Here is a 13,631-nt window from a genome sequence, read left to right on the forward strand (position 1 = left end):
CTAACTCCGTTAAATGTCATAAATTCCGTTTTCATGGATGCCTGGATGTTAAACTCAATTGTTACACCTGGTAGAGCAGAACGCTGATCATTTTATTACAGATGAAAGACTTTAGACAGTTTTTCAACTCTCAGTAATGCCACAGTGATTGTTTGATATATGGACCCGCATCTGAGTTTAGGCCCAGACACGGCTAGTGACGTCAGACTGAACAACCGGATAGCAATTGCTGCTTTACCACCCCCTACCGGTCTGAGCGTGAACTGCCTTTCCTTAAGCTGCTGAGGCCAGGTGGATTTGTCTAAATGTGATCGCGAAATCTCTCCCGAATTGAATATTTCTCCATAATACACGCACCAATAAGATTAATATAGCGACTGATAAATGAAGATGTTTAGGCAGTTTTGAAGGACTATAAAAGCAATTAACCTGACCAAAACAGTTTGATGCAGAATTGAAAAGTACAGATTTGGCAATATAATGCGATTTGGGTGATTACAGTGTCTCTCTCTCTCCTCCTTGTGTTTTGGAGGATTAGACTACACCTGAGCTTATTAGCCTGCTTGTAAAAATGTGTAAAAATCTTACACATGTTAAGAGCAACTGCTAATAGTATATTGTAGTTTAATATGCATAACAGACATAAATGAAGGTCTAATGGGTCAAGTTATGGTCAATATCCACATGATTAAAATATTTGCAGTATTTGTTCACCTCAGTTTACTGCTTTTGATACTAGATTTGAACGGGAGATTTAATAAAAAAAAAAAAATCTTTAAACTTAAAGCACAAAGAATATGGGAGTCTGAAAACATTCCCCATCTTTCAAGTATTTTTCACCCTTTCGAGATTTAGATTCAGTTTTCAAAACTACATCCCCATTAAGGTCATTCTAATGTTTTAGATGCTGCATCTGGAAATTAATTCAAAGAAAAATATGTGAACGTGCTGTAATTGATATATTATAAATAGAGGGGGGGGGAAAAAAGATACTGTTTTGTTTTGTTTTTTATTCAAAACAAAAATATAAACCACACTACACTTTTAAAAAGCCTATTTTCTCATTTGTACATTACATTTTAGTGTTGAACACATTTTAAAAATAACCACATGTGAACAATCAGCACAAAGACAGGGGAACAGTTTGATGATAAAAGGAAAACAGTTTTGATAACTAACGAAGTACTTCAGCTTGCTTTAGGTTCAACAGCATTCAAGATGTAGAAAAAGGATGTGAAGAGTTTAATTAAAAAAAACAAAAAACACACACACAAAAAAAACAACAAAAAAAACAAAACAAACTGCTTTGATGGCTCCATAAGAGCAAAACTCATCCAACAAATTATCCTGAAAAACAATCCCTTGGACAATAAAGGAATGTAGTGATGGTTCACCTTTCTTCCTGGTTGGCAAAACCAGTATTGAAAAAAATAAAATAAAAACAAAACAAAAACCAGACAGCAAGAACACAACAGGAACACTTGGATTAAGCTACACATTAGTTGAGTTCACTGTTAAATACTCCTTAAGTTACGTGTAATTAGATTTGTCAGACAACTGTCTGCTTACAAATTTACAATGAGTGTTTTGGCACAGACTGCGGTTGTATCATTTGTAGTATGATATGTGCTCTGCATTAAATTAACAATTCGAAACAGTACACGGGCCGTTTTCACATGTGGCGATATGAAGAACTGGCAAAAAATAACTGCAAAACAGACTGCTGTTCTGTTTACATCTACAATAAATCATTCATATAATCCATTACTTTTTCCTCTCTTAGTTTATACATAGACAGAGGAACTTTACCCCATTATAAAGAACATCACACTCGAGGTACCATCAGCACATCCTTCAGAATCAGAAAATTAATTCAAGCTGGTCCAGTCAATAGAAAAAAAACCCCCAAAACAAAACAAAAAGTGAACAGAGAAATGTGCACCAGCAGTTTTTCCCCCTCGGGTCTTTCTTTTCGACGCGGGATGCAACAGCAGCATGGGTACCAACGTATCTGCCAACACTAACCTCCAAAATGTATTCTTTAATTTTTTTTTGTAAAGAAAAAAAAAAAAAAAAGTCCACCTGTCCACATGCCATAACACAAATGCACTCTATCCCTCATCGTACCCCAACAGGCTAACTGCACACCGACCTGCTTTACTTGGATACGATTAACTGCAAGTTGCTACACTTAATAGTTCCTCTTGTGTCCTGATGTTGGGAAATGGAAAAATACAGCGACTAAAAATGAAGAAGCACAAAGTAAAATAAGAATGCAGAAAAGTCTTAAATAAAACTAGTCTTGTGGCTCTTTACAGCTTCTTCAGCTGTGCAAATATTAATGGATAAATATTAATTAAGAACTTCATTCTGAAATAATCCCTACAGATTCTGTAGAGTCTACAAATCTCATTTATGCGCAAAAGGAACTTAAAAAAAAAAAAAAGTCCCCTACTTTGTGATACTTGACTGTACAAATGACTAGCAGTTATAAAGCATGAACGGCGGCATTGCACGATGTAGGTTAAAAGAAAAGACAACCTACTGAAGCAACACCAGTGTTGACAGATATGTTAGGTAGCGCCACACTGCCCCAGCTGGAGGATGTTTAGGAGAGACGGTGGTCCTACACACAACTCCGTCTTCAATCAGCGTGAAGTCTTGACTTGCTTTGTGTTCCTACAGGGCATCATTCTTGGGAGAGAAGAGAGCTGCCAGGCCCAGAGGTTCATTGTTCACTATATCCTTATCTGGCTTCGGCTTTTTAAAGAGCGATGGAAGATTCCGGATATGAACCTCCTTCCTGAACTGCTGGCACAGAGCTTTCTGTTGGCAGGGGACAGGTAGAGGAAAGGTTAAACACAGCTATCCCAGACCTGCAGGAAAGAATTTCATTAGACTGTCCGGCCCTGTTGAGCTGCTGAACATTTTTCTGCTGCGGCGAACAGAAGATTTACAACACAGCCAGAATCACTCTGCTGAGTAATGACTTGCACTAAAACGCCAGCGTCTATGGTTACTCCTAATGAGCCATCTACAGTCGGATATACTAGAGAAGCACTGCTCTCTAGTGGGGAAATGTAGCATTACCCCAACAGTTCCTGCAATAAGCTTCCTGAACTGGTCTTTTCTCTTCTTTTCTCCAAACTTCTGGGCACTGGGGTCCATGAGCCTGTGGTCATACTGGTCCAGAGCCTCCAAATTGATGTTTGGGATCTGGGTCATCACTCCTCTCAGCTCCATATAGCGAGGCCGCTAACAGGGACACAGACATTTAAAAAGGATACAATATAAGGAAGCAAAATGATATGAAACTTAAATTTTGGGAATGTATTACACCAGTCTCAAAAACAAAAGTCAATTTTACTTCATCCCAAAGACAGACATTATTTGTCATGCAAAACTCTCAAATCTTCGCCGATTCCAGCTTTGCAAATTCTTGTTTGTTTTTTTCTAAGTTTACATCTTGAAAAATCTTTCATTCTGATCAAGACTTTTTCACTATAAACTGTCGTTTTATAGGTCAAAGCAGAATATAGACAACAGATTGATTAGTAGTGAAAGTAAAATAAGTCCTCTAAAGGGCGGGGGGAAAAAAGAGCAAATATGTAAATATGTCAGATATGTTCAAAATTTGCCTCACCAGGTTTTCATAGATGAGCATTGCCAACTGAGAGAGGGTAGAGCTGCAGACCTCATGCTGCCCATGAACTTGAAGGCCCCTGAGAACGCTGGTAAAGAACCACGTAACAGCTTCAGTAAGAAGATTACCTGCAACAACCTGGAGACAAGAGAAATATAAAGCTATGCAAGACACTTATTCAGCCACCTCCCAGATCAAAGATCGTTAGATTTTAGGGTTGTGTTTGTTAAATTCTGCTTTCATACGGATGCTACCTGACGCCAGTACCAATGTCTTGTGTATTTTGTTTTGTTGACATTTGTTTTTGTTGGTACTCTCCTCTTTTGTTACAGAGAATCAAAGAAGTCTTCATTATACATGAATAACTTGAAGGTACTTTAGCCTTTTGTCACACCATCTTCAAGCACCCAAATGCAAAACTGACAGAAAAACACCAGATTAAAACATGAACGTGAACATTTGGCCTATACTGATGTTAAGCTGATAATTCATCACATCTTTACAAATCCCTTAAATGACATCCATAAATATTGCCATTTAAAATCTTGCAAGGCATTTTTTCGTAACCTCAAAAGGTAAAAATGTAAAAAAATGTACTGTTGATTCCAACCACCGTTTCCTGTGTAAGCCTATAGCACTTCAGTCCTCTGTGCTATAAACCGCCAATGTTACCCAAAAAAATCTTACTTAATAAAATCTCCTTAAATACACTAAGCACAGGCTTATGTTTTGGGTCATATATACACACTGTGATGCTGAAATCAATCCTAAACAAATGCACAACTTATTCTTGCTTACATAGCATTTCATTATAAAGTACAGTCCTCAGGAACCTGTTGTGCATACTTGAGTCCCACATTTAAAGACATCTGGGTTAAATATAGCCAGACAGCTTGTGCATAAAAGCAACGTGTGTGATGAGAGCATCAAAAAGCTGCTGCCTTGTATTTAGGTTAGATTAAATGTGCTACCTGCCGCAGCAGAGTCCAGCAGACCAGTGAAGCAGTGCGATGACAGTTGGTGGCATCCTTCCAGGAAAGTGAGGTAAAGGACAGGGTCAGCAGGGACATGTAGAGGTTCTGAGAAATGAAAAAGAAGCATTACGTTTTTAATAATGTACAACTGTGCTTTCCTCTGAATGATACGTGATGCGTTTTAGGTCGACCTCGTGCTTCAGGAGACATTTCCCCAGCTCTGTCAGCTCCTCTGTGGGCTGAGCAGGAGACACTGACTGCACTGAATCCATCATCATATCTTCCTCTGCAAGAGCATGTTTCAACAACAACAACAACAACAAATTTTAATTAAAAATAAAGAGATACGCCAGAATAAAAATCATCCAGTTAATTCAAATTCTCCAGTTTAACTCTTACCATCCATTTCCTCCTTATTGGCTGCAGGTTCAGATACCTTTCTGGAAATACAGGTCACAGCTAAAACAAAAAGAGACAATTGTGATGTTTTGACAACTGAACTTCCATCTTTAAAAGCTAATCAGACAGCTAAAAAAAACCCAAACAAACAAACCCACTACATAGACACAAAACCTTGGATATTCATGGCACAATGCACAGTAACCGCAAAAATCCTTAAACTATTTACCTAAGCCGCTATAAATTCACAAAAACCTTCATGTTCCAAAAAGAAGCTCTCTTTGAATTACACTTCAAAATTACCAGCATTTCTGCACTGATGAGTGATCAAACTAAACCAAACTAAAATACATGTTAAGCAGTCACGCACAATGCAGGCTGAAAAAGAGTGTGCACTCTTAAGTTTAGTGTCTTGATTAGATGCTCAATCATCCAGGTAAGGAAATCCCCAAAACCTGATTCTGTTCATGTGGACGTAGCGTTTTCAGTGGGAGAAACTTTCCTTGATTCAGAGATGGTCTTTCCCTTTTTACTGAAAACTCTACATCCAGATGAACAGATTCAACTCTTGGAGGGGATCTTAAATTTCGTACTTTAAATACCACTTTGGCAGCAACATCCTCAATCAAATATTATCTGCCAATCAGACTTTGTATGACTTTTGTTTATAAGAAGGTGCAATTCTCTGCAAACACTTCCACTTTTAGCTTCTTAATTGGAGCACTTGACTCCAGAGAGCTCAGGGAGAAGTCATTAACGCAGAGTTTCACATCTTTTCTGCAGCCCTTCTGTGACTGGCTCCTTGTTTAATAATGGCATAAAAAGTACAACTGTTTGTTATGTATGTATGTATTGTGCTTTTATACTTCTCATAATCTGGATAAACTCAGACATAATCTTATCACTCACCAAAGACAAATCCTACTGGATAGAAAAATCTACCACAAAATGTAGAATTACAGCTTTGCCTTTGTGGCTGAGATTTGCACTTTTCTGATGTGCTCTGAAACCAACATTAGCTCCAAAAGCTCAACTTTCACAACTTGGCAATAGTGCATTAGAATGAACATGTATGCGAGTGGGAAGCGGTACTAAAGACACTACTTACTGAGAAGTTCCAGCACCTCCCTCGTCAGCAGGCGTACTACTTGCTCTTCCAACATCTCCTGGGTCACTTGGGTTTCCTGACAAACCAACTCCTCCTCCTCATGCTCACCACTGAAAAAAAGAAAGAAAAAGGAAAAAAAAAAAACACACAAAAAAGGTGAATTATGAGGAAAAACTAAGCAGTGATTTTTTTTTTTTTCCTTTTCAAACTGCAATTGAGAAATTTCCATTCCAGATAAGAAAAGTCTTCATTATGGTCTATATTTGGGGTATGTGTGTGTTATTTTTGTCTTATGGGCTGAAAATTCATTTGATCACAAACACTGTGCCAAAACTTACTTGATAGATGTCCGCTGGTTGATGACCTGCCACCTCATGTTGAGTCTCTGAAGCAGTAATAAGAAACACAGCCATGATATTTAGCACATTTTAGGCTAAAAAGTTTAAAAGAAGAGAACAGTGGGTGTGGAGATCCTGACCTGCAGCATGTAGCCAAACAATGGTCCCAGCAGAGGGCAGAGTAGACTTTCATAGTACTCCTGGGGACAAGACAGCACCAGCTGCCTCAGAAACAGACGTACACTTGTCAAGGAAATGTAAAGTTTACGTAAAGCTTTAGCTCAGTTTTAATTATGTCAGGTCTTGCAGGCCGGTGTGCATCACTGAATTGGAGCATGGAGGAGAAGGGGAAAAGAAGCTGACCAAATCAAATAAGGAAAAAAAAAAAAGCAAATAAGGATATGAATCATTGGGCGAAGTCTGTGATCGGGCACATGGTCGAGGGAGACGAAAGCAGAGCCAGCCATTCCTTCAGCCAACTTGTCGATGTTGTAGAACTCCTGCTGCAGGGACACACCTGCACTTCCCAGGATTTGGTAGCTACATGGATTAAAAACAGCAAAATTGGAGGTAAACTTAATTTAACAACATGTAAGGTATATAAAAAGGCAAGAAAAATTTGGGTTAAAGCTGTCAAAGCCACAGTTCTCACCAGTTATCATATAATGTGCAGAAAAATCCCTGCATGCGCTCTATCATGGTTTTACACACGGGAGAGTCGTAAATATCCAAAAGATGATGAGAGAGACCTGTAGACGGGATGCACTTAAGTTTGACCACGGTCTTTTTTTAAGGTGATTGCTGACTTCTGGTAAAAAGTGTGGACAAAACTCATCTTACCAAGAACCACTTTCTTCTCACTATCCATGATCTCATGAGCTCTGCTGAAGGTCTCACTGAGACGGGCCATGTTCTCAGGCAGGAAAAGACTGTTGTGAGTCCTGCAGTGAGGAATAACAAGAGGGGAAAGTCAATAATCAACATATCAGTACGGTAAAAAGGATAATTAATAATTTTTTACAAATTTCTGTAACATCATGGTACAAGCGCACCTGATTAGTGCTAGTAAATTGGGCATCAAAATCAGAAACTGGGCAGTGCAGGGGTTTCTGTACATGGGAGCTCCAGCAGGAGTGTAGCCCACAACAAAGCCACCAGCCTTGGCCTCCTCCAGGTCTGCAGGCCAGTGTGCCCGCTTCACCACCGCCAATATAGCATACAAACAGAAGCTCAACTAGAGGAGGATTCAATTAAAAAGAAAATACAAAAAAAGGATTAAACAGTTACAAGTTACCTTGTTACAACTAACTACAAGCAATTTTTATCCGTTCTTATAACACGACTGCCTTTGAAATTTTGTGTCATATCTATCACCAGCATTTTTAGTTTGTCAAATAGTTTTGTTTATCATCAAATAGCTAAAAAAAAAAAGTTTTCCATTTGCCACAGCTGCACTCTGTGTTTATTTCTAATCAGCAAATTTAACCATGCTGCGTTAGATTAGGTGTAGCCTTGCTACACCTAGTTACAGTCACATAGCTGCCACAAAACCTCAGGGCCTACACCCAGATGGTTTTCAGCTTTGTTTATTAATAAAATATAAACTCCAACGACAAGCCAAAAACTGCGTCAGAATTTGAAATATGAGCTTTTGTGGCTGGTGCAAAAAAAATAAAAAATAAAAAATTGGTGACATGGCACATTCTGTCTGGAAAGTTTTTCTTTGCTTACGTAATAAACAACTTACACAACGCAAAAAACAAGTTTCGTCAGTGAGCACACGTCCATGTGCAATGCCTTTAAAAGGTCAAATAACGTCTGTTTCCCTTACGACATTTTGTCATTACACAAAAGTGAGACAAGCAAACCTACAGTGATCTCCAATGGCAGTATCCCTCCACATAAATGAGTTCACGCCTATACACTTACTCTGCCTCTATTAATGGCTGCTGTATCTGCATCTTCTTTTTGCTCCGTGATCACCTTATCTGCTCCAATAAAGGACAAGAATGTGTCTGGGTTCCACAACACACTGAAAAACAAAGAAGAGAAAACTATCATTTATCGCTATCGTGTTAAATTTGAGGCACACTGAGAGAATTCAAACTCACTGCCTAATCTCATTTGAAGTCCACTCTGCAACCACTGAGGCCATCAGTTCATCTACAAACGCCTTCTGCTTCTCATAGTCTTTGAACTGGTTACTGATGAGAACCAGAGCTTCCATCAGGGCGCATTTCTCCATGTGAGTGAGCGCGACTCCGCTCGAAAACAGTTCCTTCACATGATTGTAAAACATCTCAAAACAAGGCTGTAGAAAGAAAAAAGGGCATCGTTAAAGACACTGACTTACTTCTATACGGAAACGTCAGAAAGACAAATTATCATTAGCTATTAAGCTAACTGGAATAGAATAGTCCATTACCAGCATATACTGTGGGTAATCCCGGCAGATTCTTATGATGGAAGAACAGGCGTGCCTCCTCACATTCTTCACAGCTCGAGTCCAAGGTGCCTGAAGACATCAGGAGGAGAATACATTTGTTTTCCACAGTTGTCATGAAGATGAAGTAAAAATGACTCCGTGAAGGAAACTTACTTTGGGTTCGTGATCAATTTCAAATGTGACGGCCTTAAAGAGCTGCAGGACAAAACAAAACCATTCAAAATCCACATTATTAAAACAAACTCCTCCAAATGAGCTGAAGGTGTGAATACAAGAAACATCCCCACCGAGCAAAAATATGTGACAGGAGGAACTTTCTGATTGATTTGTGACAAACTACATTCACATAGTAAATGTTATTCAGGAACCAGTAACAGCTCAACTTACCTTGATGAGGACCTGTGGCAGGAAGTGTGGTCTGTGTATGGCCAATGGGAAAAGGGCAGAGACGTTGGTGAGCACACAGGACAAAATGAGCGGGTCTTTGGTTTCGTAGTTCAGCACGGCTTGCAGGAGCTCCATGCTCTGATCAATGGGTAACTTCTACAAGGCAGAAGGAGCGAAAGCCTTCTTTATTAGTTTGACTACGATTACTTTTACACTGCTATTTCCATTCTGTTACAGAAAACTTGTTCCTTTACCTCCTCATCCACACTTTTAATGATCTGCGAGACCATGCATTCCATGAAGACCGTCATTGCATCCCACTGGACCACTGAAGGGGACAAGAGGGAACACAGGCCCTCTGCAGTCTTAGCTAGAGAGATGCAAAGGGAGAGGCGCCCATTCACGGCAGATTCAGCCATCAATATGGAAATGAAACTTGTGTTTAAGGTTTTGCTAAGGATGCGCTGCACAAAAAAAAGTTGGCATCAGGGTCAATATCAGCCAATAATATATCAGCCCTTCCCCAATTTTCCCTTAGTGTCCTTAAAAGACTCGAAAGGAAACTGTAAAGCTTATATGTTAGTAGCAATATGAGTTTGCTATTCCCAAACTGACTGCTCTAGTTTCCCAATTAACTCCAGGCTTAAATTATTGTAATATTATTACGTATTTTACATGATGAATTAACTATCGGCATATGGCCATAAAAATCCCTTCAAGCAGTAAACCAAAACACGTGTGAAAACAGCGATCATTTCCTCTTTGGTATTGTGTCAAAGACCACTTACATGCGTTATCTCCAGTATCTATTGGGCTAGTAATCTGATACTGTAACCATTCTGCTCCTATCCGGAAAGCCTCTAGAGGAACAATGCGGCATGTGCTCCTCAAAACTTCCCCCTGCTGCGCTCGGAAAGCTGCAAAGCACCAAAAGAAACAATGAAAACCATAAAGGTATGCACAAAATAAAAGAGTCAGAACTACTGAAGCAAAACTTGAATCCCCGGTACTTACAATTAAAAAAAGAGTTGAAGTCCTCATCACTGTCAAAGTCCACACGGGAGTACTCGCAGTTTGGGTTATTGTCTCTAGACGGGAACCCAGTCTAAGGAGGGGAAGATGAAAGTTATTAACACTTTGTTTGGCTTTAGGTCACACTGTGAATGATATTGCTGTCACCACGACCTCACCTTAACTAAGTTGGTCATAGAGGCTCTAAGAAATTTGACAGCCATCTTGACAACAGCTGCATCCTTTGAAAGAGCCTCATGTCTGAACAAAGCTCCCCATGTCGCCATGGTTGAGGACTTTAAAAACTGCAGTGAAATAAAGAGAAGTCGTTTTCTTTACACGCTGTTCACTCAAATGAAATTTTACTTCAAAAAGGGTCCAATCTTTTTACTGAGGTATCTCACCTGACTGGAATGCGTAGTGAACGCTAAAAGGGCTTCCATGTACTTGCTGAGGTTTGCAGGTACTTCAACCTCTACGTCTGAACCCTGGGGAGAAAAGATGAGAAACTGTTACCCATCTTCAATCTTAAAACGAATATCTAAAGTGCTTAAAAATGGCCAAACTTACCACTAATGAGCAAAGCTGACCTCCCAAAGCACACAGGACCTGACAGAGCCTCTTCAGGAAGATGTAACGCCGCTCCACCACCTCCACTGCTCTAGAGGTACACATGGAGGGCTCTGAGTCACGGCTACTTAATGATGATTCTGCGGATTTCTGATATATCGCAAGTCCATCTGCTGTCCTGTAAGCAGACACACAAACCATTAAATTGCAGTAGAAGTGCTAGCATGAAGCCTGCAGAGACGTGGAGAGAAGCAGCTGTACTCACTGGGCTGCAGAAAGAATATACTGGATGGCCACATCATCAAACAGAAGCATGAATGGTTTCCTCTCTTCCAGCTTGCCCTGTGGCAGAATGACAGATTATTAACTGGTAGTAAAAAAACTATAGCTTACCATAATGTAGTATTACTGGTCTGATCTGCAAGACTACTCTAAATCCCCAAAAGAAAGCCTCTAAATGATCAAAAATAGAGTTATTTTAATAGTAAAATTTCTCAAAGTGTATAAGGATTTTTAAAAAGACAGATTAAACAAATATTTCCCATCCTCAACACTTATTTACTCATTGTATTCCCATTTATCCATGGGGAGGATTGTGTCAAACAAACATCCCGCGTGAAATTTCTGCCAAATCCAACATGCGGTTCTATCTGCTGCGAGGACAAAAGCACCTTCGTCATTTTCTGTGCGTTTCCTAATTTTGACTGAGTTATTGCTGAAGTTATAACACTATTAATATGATCATTAGAAATTCTACTCAAAGTTCTATTATGGCAGAAATTTTATGACTCTGTCCAATAAAAGAAAAAAAACAAGTCAGTTATGATGACTGGGATATGAGCTCTATTAACCCTACCTGGAACCTAGAGGAAATGGACTCATGGACTTGTTCAGACTCATACCTTGTTGTCATTGCATGATTCACGTGTCCTGATTAGACTTGTGCATTGCTCATGTAATTATGGTTATAATAGCACAATACATATAAACGTTAAAGCAATTTAACTGCAAAAAACACAATTCTGCAGGACTTATTAGTATATTCAGAGGATCACACTGATGAAAGCTGCTGGGAAAAGAAACTAGAAAAGCTTGTCTGGCAATTCTATCATCTCATAAAAGAAGGTTGCATACAGAAGTGCCTACTTGACAAACCGAGACAAAATCTCTTGAAAGCCATCATGAATACTGTCCCAGCGACTCACCTTGCGGCTCATAGCAATGAGCAGACACTCCGCTGCCTCGAGCTGCAGCTCCGGCTCACTCAGCAGCAGACACAGAATCTCCAGCAGATGACAGTTTCCGGAGGTTATGTACACCAGAGCGACCCAGTCTATGTAGCCTGCGAGTGTATTCAGCGTAGCCACGGCAACTCGACAGTGAGCTCTCATCTGTGTGGATGAAAAATTATAAGGGGGCAAAGTGAAGTAATCAAGTCGATTAACAAAGTTTAGAATATTAAAGCAGGCACACGCTGACGCTTTCTTACCTGCAGTTCATTTCCAGGAGAACCTTTCTAGATGAAAACAAAAAGAAGACCAATATTGTAAAGTCAGTTTACTCTTCAATTTCTACTTTCTTGCAACACAAATGAGGTCAGGACTCCACTAACCAGTTTACGATAGTCCTCCACATTAATTTGAAGAATGCCCATCATGAAAGTGAAGATGCTTTCCATGTTTTGGGTGAGTGTCTGCTGTATGTCTCTGCGTCGCTGGGTAGGCAGCGTCTGGAAGGTGATCACATCCTCAGCCAGCCTCAAAAGGATCAGCATGACCAACTCTGTCTGGGCCTCCTGTGAAAGCAAAGAGGATGTTTTTTTTTTCCTTGATTTGCTTTTATCTAGCTTTAAATGGCTGTAACAGCAGTTTTAACGAAGTGATTCGTGACAAATCAGCTTGGATTATCAAGAATGTGTCTGAATGCTCACTTTTCCATAAAAGATGCAATGATAGTTTTATCAAGTCAGACCTAATAACATTTAAGCATCCATGAAAAACATGGTACAAGTTTGACTGCTTGTCATTACATTAAAGGATAAGCACGCACAAGATAACAAATGCTTACATCTCTCTAGCATTTTAAGTTGTTCACCCCACTGAAAGAAATTATGTTTTAAAGAATGCCCCCATAAATGTGGGGACTGACAGATCTCAGGAAGCCTCAAAGCCATTTGCTGTTTCAGCATGAAAGAGTTGTATACATTTATCAAGCAGCGTATGGTGTTTATATGTGCTCAAGCTTTTTGGAGCACTTTTAATACTTTTTAAAAAAAAATATCTGGAAAATATACAGTCAAAATATACAGTTTGTGCTACAGACAAAGTCTGAGTGACATATAGTATTTTATTCATCTGTTACTTAGCACTAATGAGGAATCTGTTTCCTTCTACTGCAGCTGTAAGGTTTATAAATGCATTTTGCTAACCAAGTTTCTTAACCTCAGCTTATAAATAAGCACTCTGCCCCCTTGTTCAAATATGATTTTTTGGAGCCGGCTCCAAAAAGGCAGTATCCGAATAAATGAATGTTGATGTTTTTAAAATGGTATTTTATCTTACTTTATTTTATCTAAGGTGTTAGAAAGAATCTTGTTTGATAGAGTTAGTGTGTTCATCTCTTCTCTGGATAATCGGTTTGGCTTCAAACCAAAGCACGGCACTGACATGTGCATATATGCACTCAAGGAAATAGTCAGTTTGTATAGGGCTAAAAATTCATCTGTCCTCATGTGTTTCATTGATGCCTCTAAGGC

General features: G+C 39.4%; 1 protein-coding gene across 2 annotated transcripts in view; it reads right to left on the minus strand.

The window, feature by feature from the left end:
* Nucleotides 1–1,620: 1,620 nt before the first annotated feature.
* The window catches only part of xpo5 (exportin 5), a 14,921-nt gene continuing 2,910 nt past the window's right edge, over nucleotides 1,621–13,631 (minus strand). The window contains exons 5-32 of one of the 2 annotated variants that reach the window (XM_005744826.1): nucleotides 12,489–12,671; nucleotides 12,366–12,392; nucleotides 12,082–12,267; nucleotides 11,142–11,218; nucleotides 10,877–11,054; nucleotides 10,711–10,794; nucleotides 10,486–10,611; nucleotides 10,310–10,400; nucleotides 10,084–10,212; nucleotides 9,550–9,665; nucleotides 9,296–9,451; nucleotides 9,062–9,103; nucleotides 8,888–8,977; nucleotides 8,574–8,773; nucleotides 8,392–8,494; nucleotides 7,515–7,696; nucleotides 7,303–7,403; nucleotides 7,115–7,211; nucleotides 6,866–7,002; nucleotides 6,603–6,700; nucleotides 6,463–6,509; nucleotides 6,125–6,234; nucleotides 5,017–5,076; nucleotides 4,809–4,903; nucleotides 4,615–4,722; nucleotides 3,644–3,781; nucleotides 3,091–3,255; nucleotides 1,621–2,826 (exon numbers count right to left, since the gene is read on the minus strand). In XM_005744826.1, coding sequence (XP_005744883.1) covers nucleotides 2,680–2,826; nucleotides 3,091–3,255; nucleotides 3,644–3,781; nucleotides 4,615–4,722; nucleotides 4,809–4,903; nucleotides 5,017–5,076; nucleotides 6,125–6,234; nucleotides 6,463–6,509; nucleotides 6,603–6,700; nucleotides 6,866–7,002; nucleotides 7,115–7,211; nucleotides 7,303–7,403; nucleotides 7,515–7,696; nucleotides 8,392–8,494; nucleotides 8,574–8,773; nucleotides 8,888–8,977; nucleotides 9,062–9,103; nucleotides 9,296–9,451; nucleotides 9,550–9,665; nucleotides 10,084–10,212; nucleotides 10,310–10,400; nucleotides 10,486–10,611; nucleotides 10,711–10,794; nucleotides 10,877–11,054; nucleotides 11,142–11,218; nucleotides 12,082–12,267; nucleotides 12,366–12,392; nucleotides 12,489–12,671 — 3,273 coding nt within the window. In that variant the 3' untranslated portion in view covers nucleotides 1,621–2,679. Of the gene's footprint in view, nucleotides 2,827–3,090; nucleotides 3,256–3,643; nucleotides 3,782–4,614; nucleotides 4,723–4,808; nucleotides 4,904–5,016; nucleotides 5,077–6,124; nucleotides 6,235–6,462; nucleotides 6,510–6,602; nucleotides 6,701–6,865; nucleotides 7,003–7,114; nucleotides 7,212–7,302; nucleotides 7,404–7,514; nucleotides 7,697–8,391; nucleotides 8,495–8,573; nucleotides 8,774–8,887; nucleotides 8,978–9,061; nucleotides 9,104–9,295; nucleotides 9,452–9,549; nucleotides 9,666–10,083; nucleotides 10,213–10,309; nucleotides 10,401–10,485; nucleotides 10,612–10,710; nucleotides 10,795–10,876; nucleotides 11,055–11,141; nucleotides 11,219–12,081; nucleotides 12,268–12,365; nucleotides 12,393–12,488; nucleotides 12,672–13,631 lie in introns of those variants that run through there. The other variant, XR_312034.1, reaches the window with a different exon arrangement.

The sequence above is a fragment of the Pundamilia nyererei genome, unplaced genomic scaffold, assembly GCF_000239375.1.
Source record: "Pundamilia nyererei isolate P.nyererei 1_Seehausen unplaced genomic scaffold, PunNye1.0 scaffold00149, whole genome shotgun sequence".
In the NCBI taxonomy this organism is placed as follows: Eukaryota; Metazoa; Chordata; class Actinopteri; order Cichliformes; family Cichlidae; genus Pundamilia; species Pundamilia nyererei.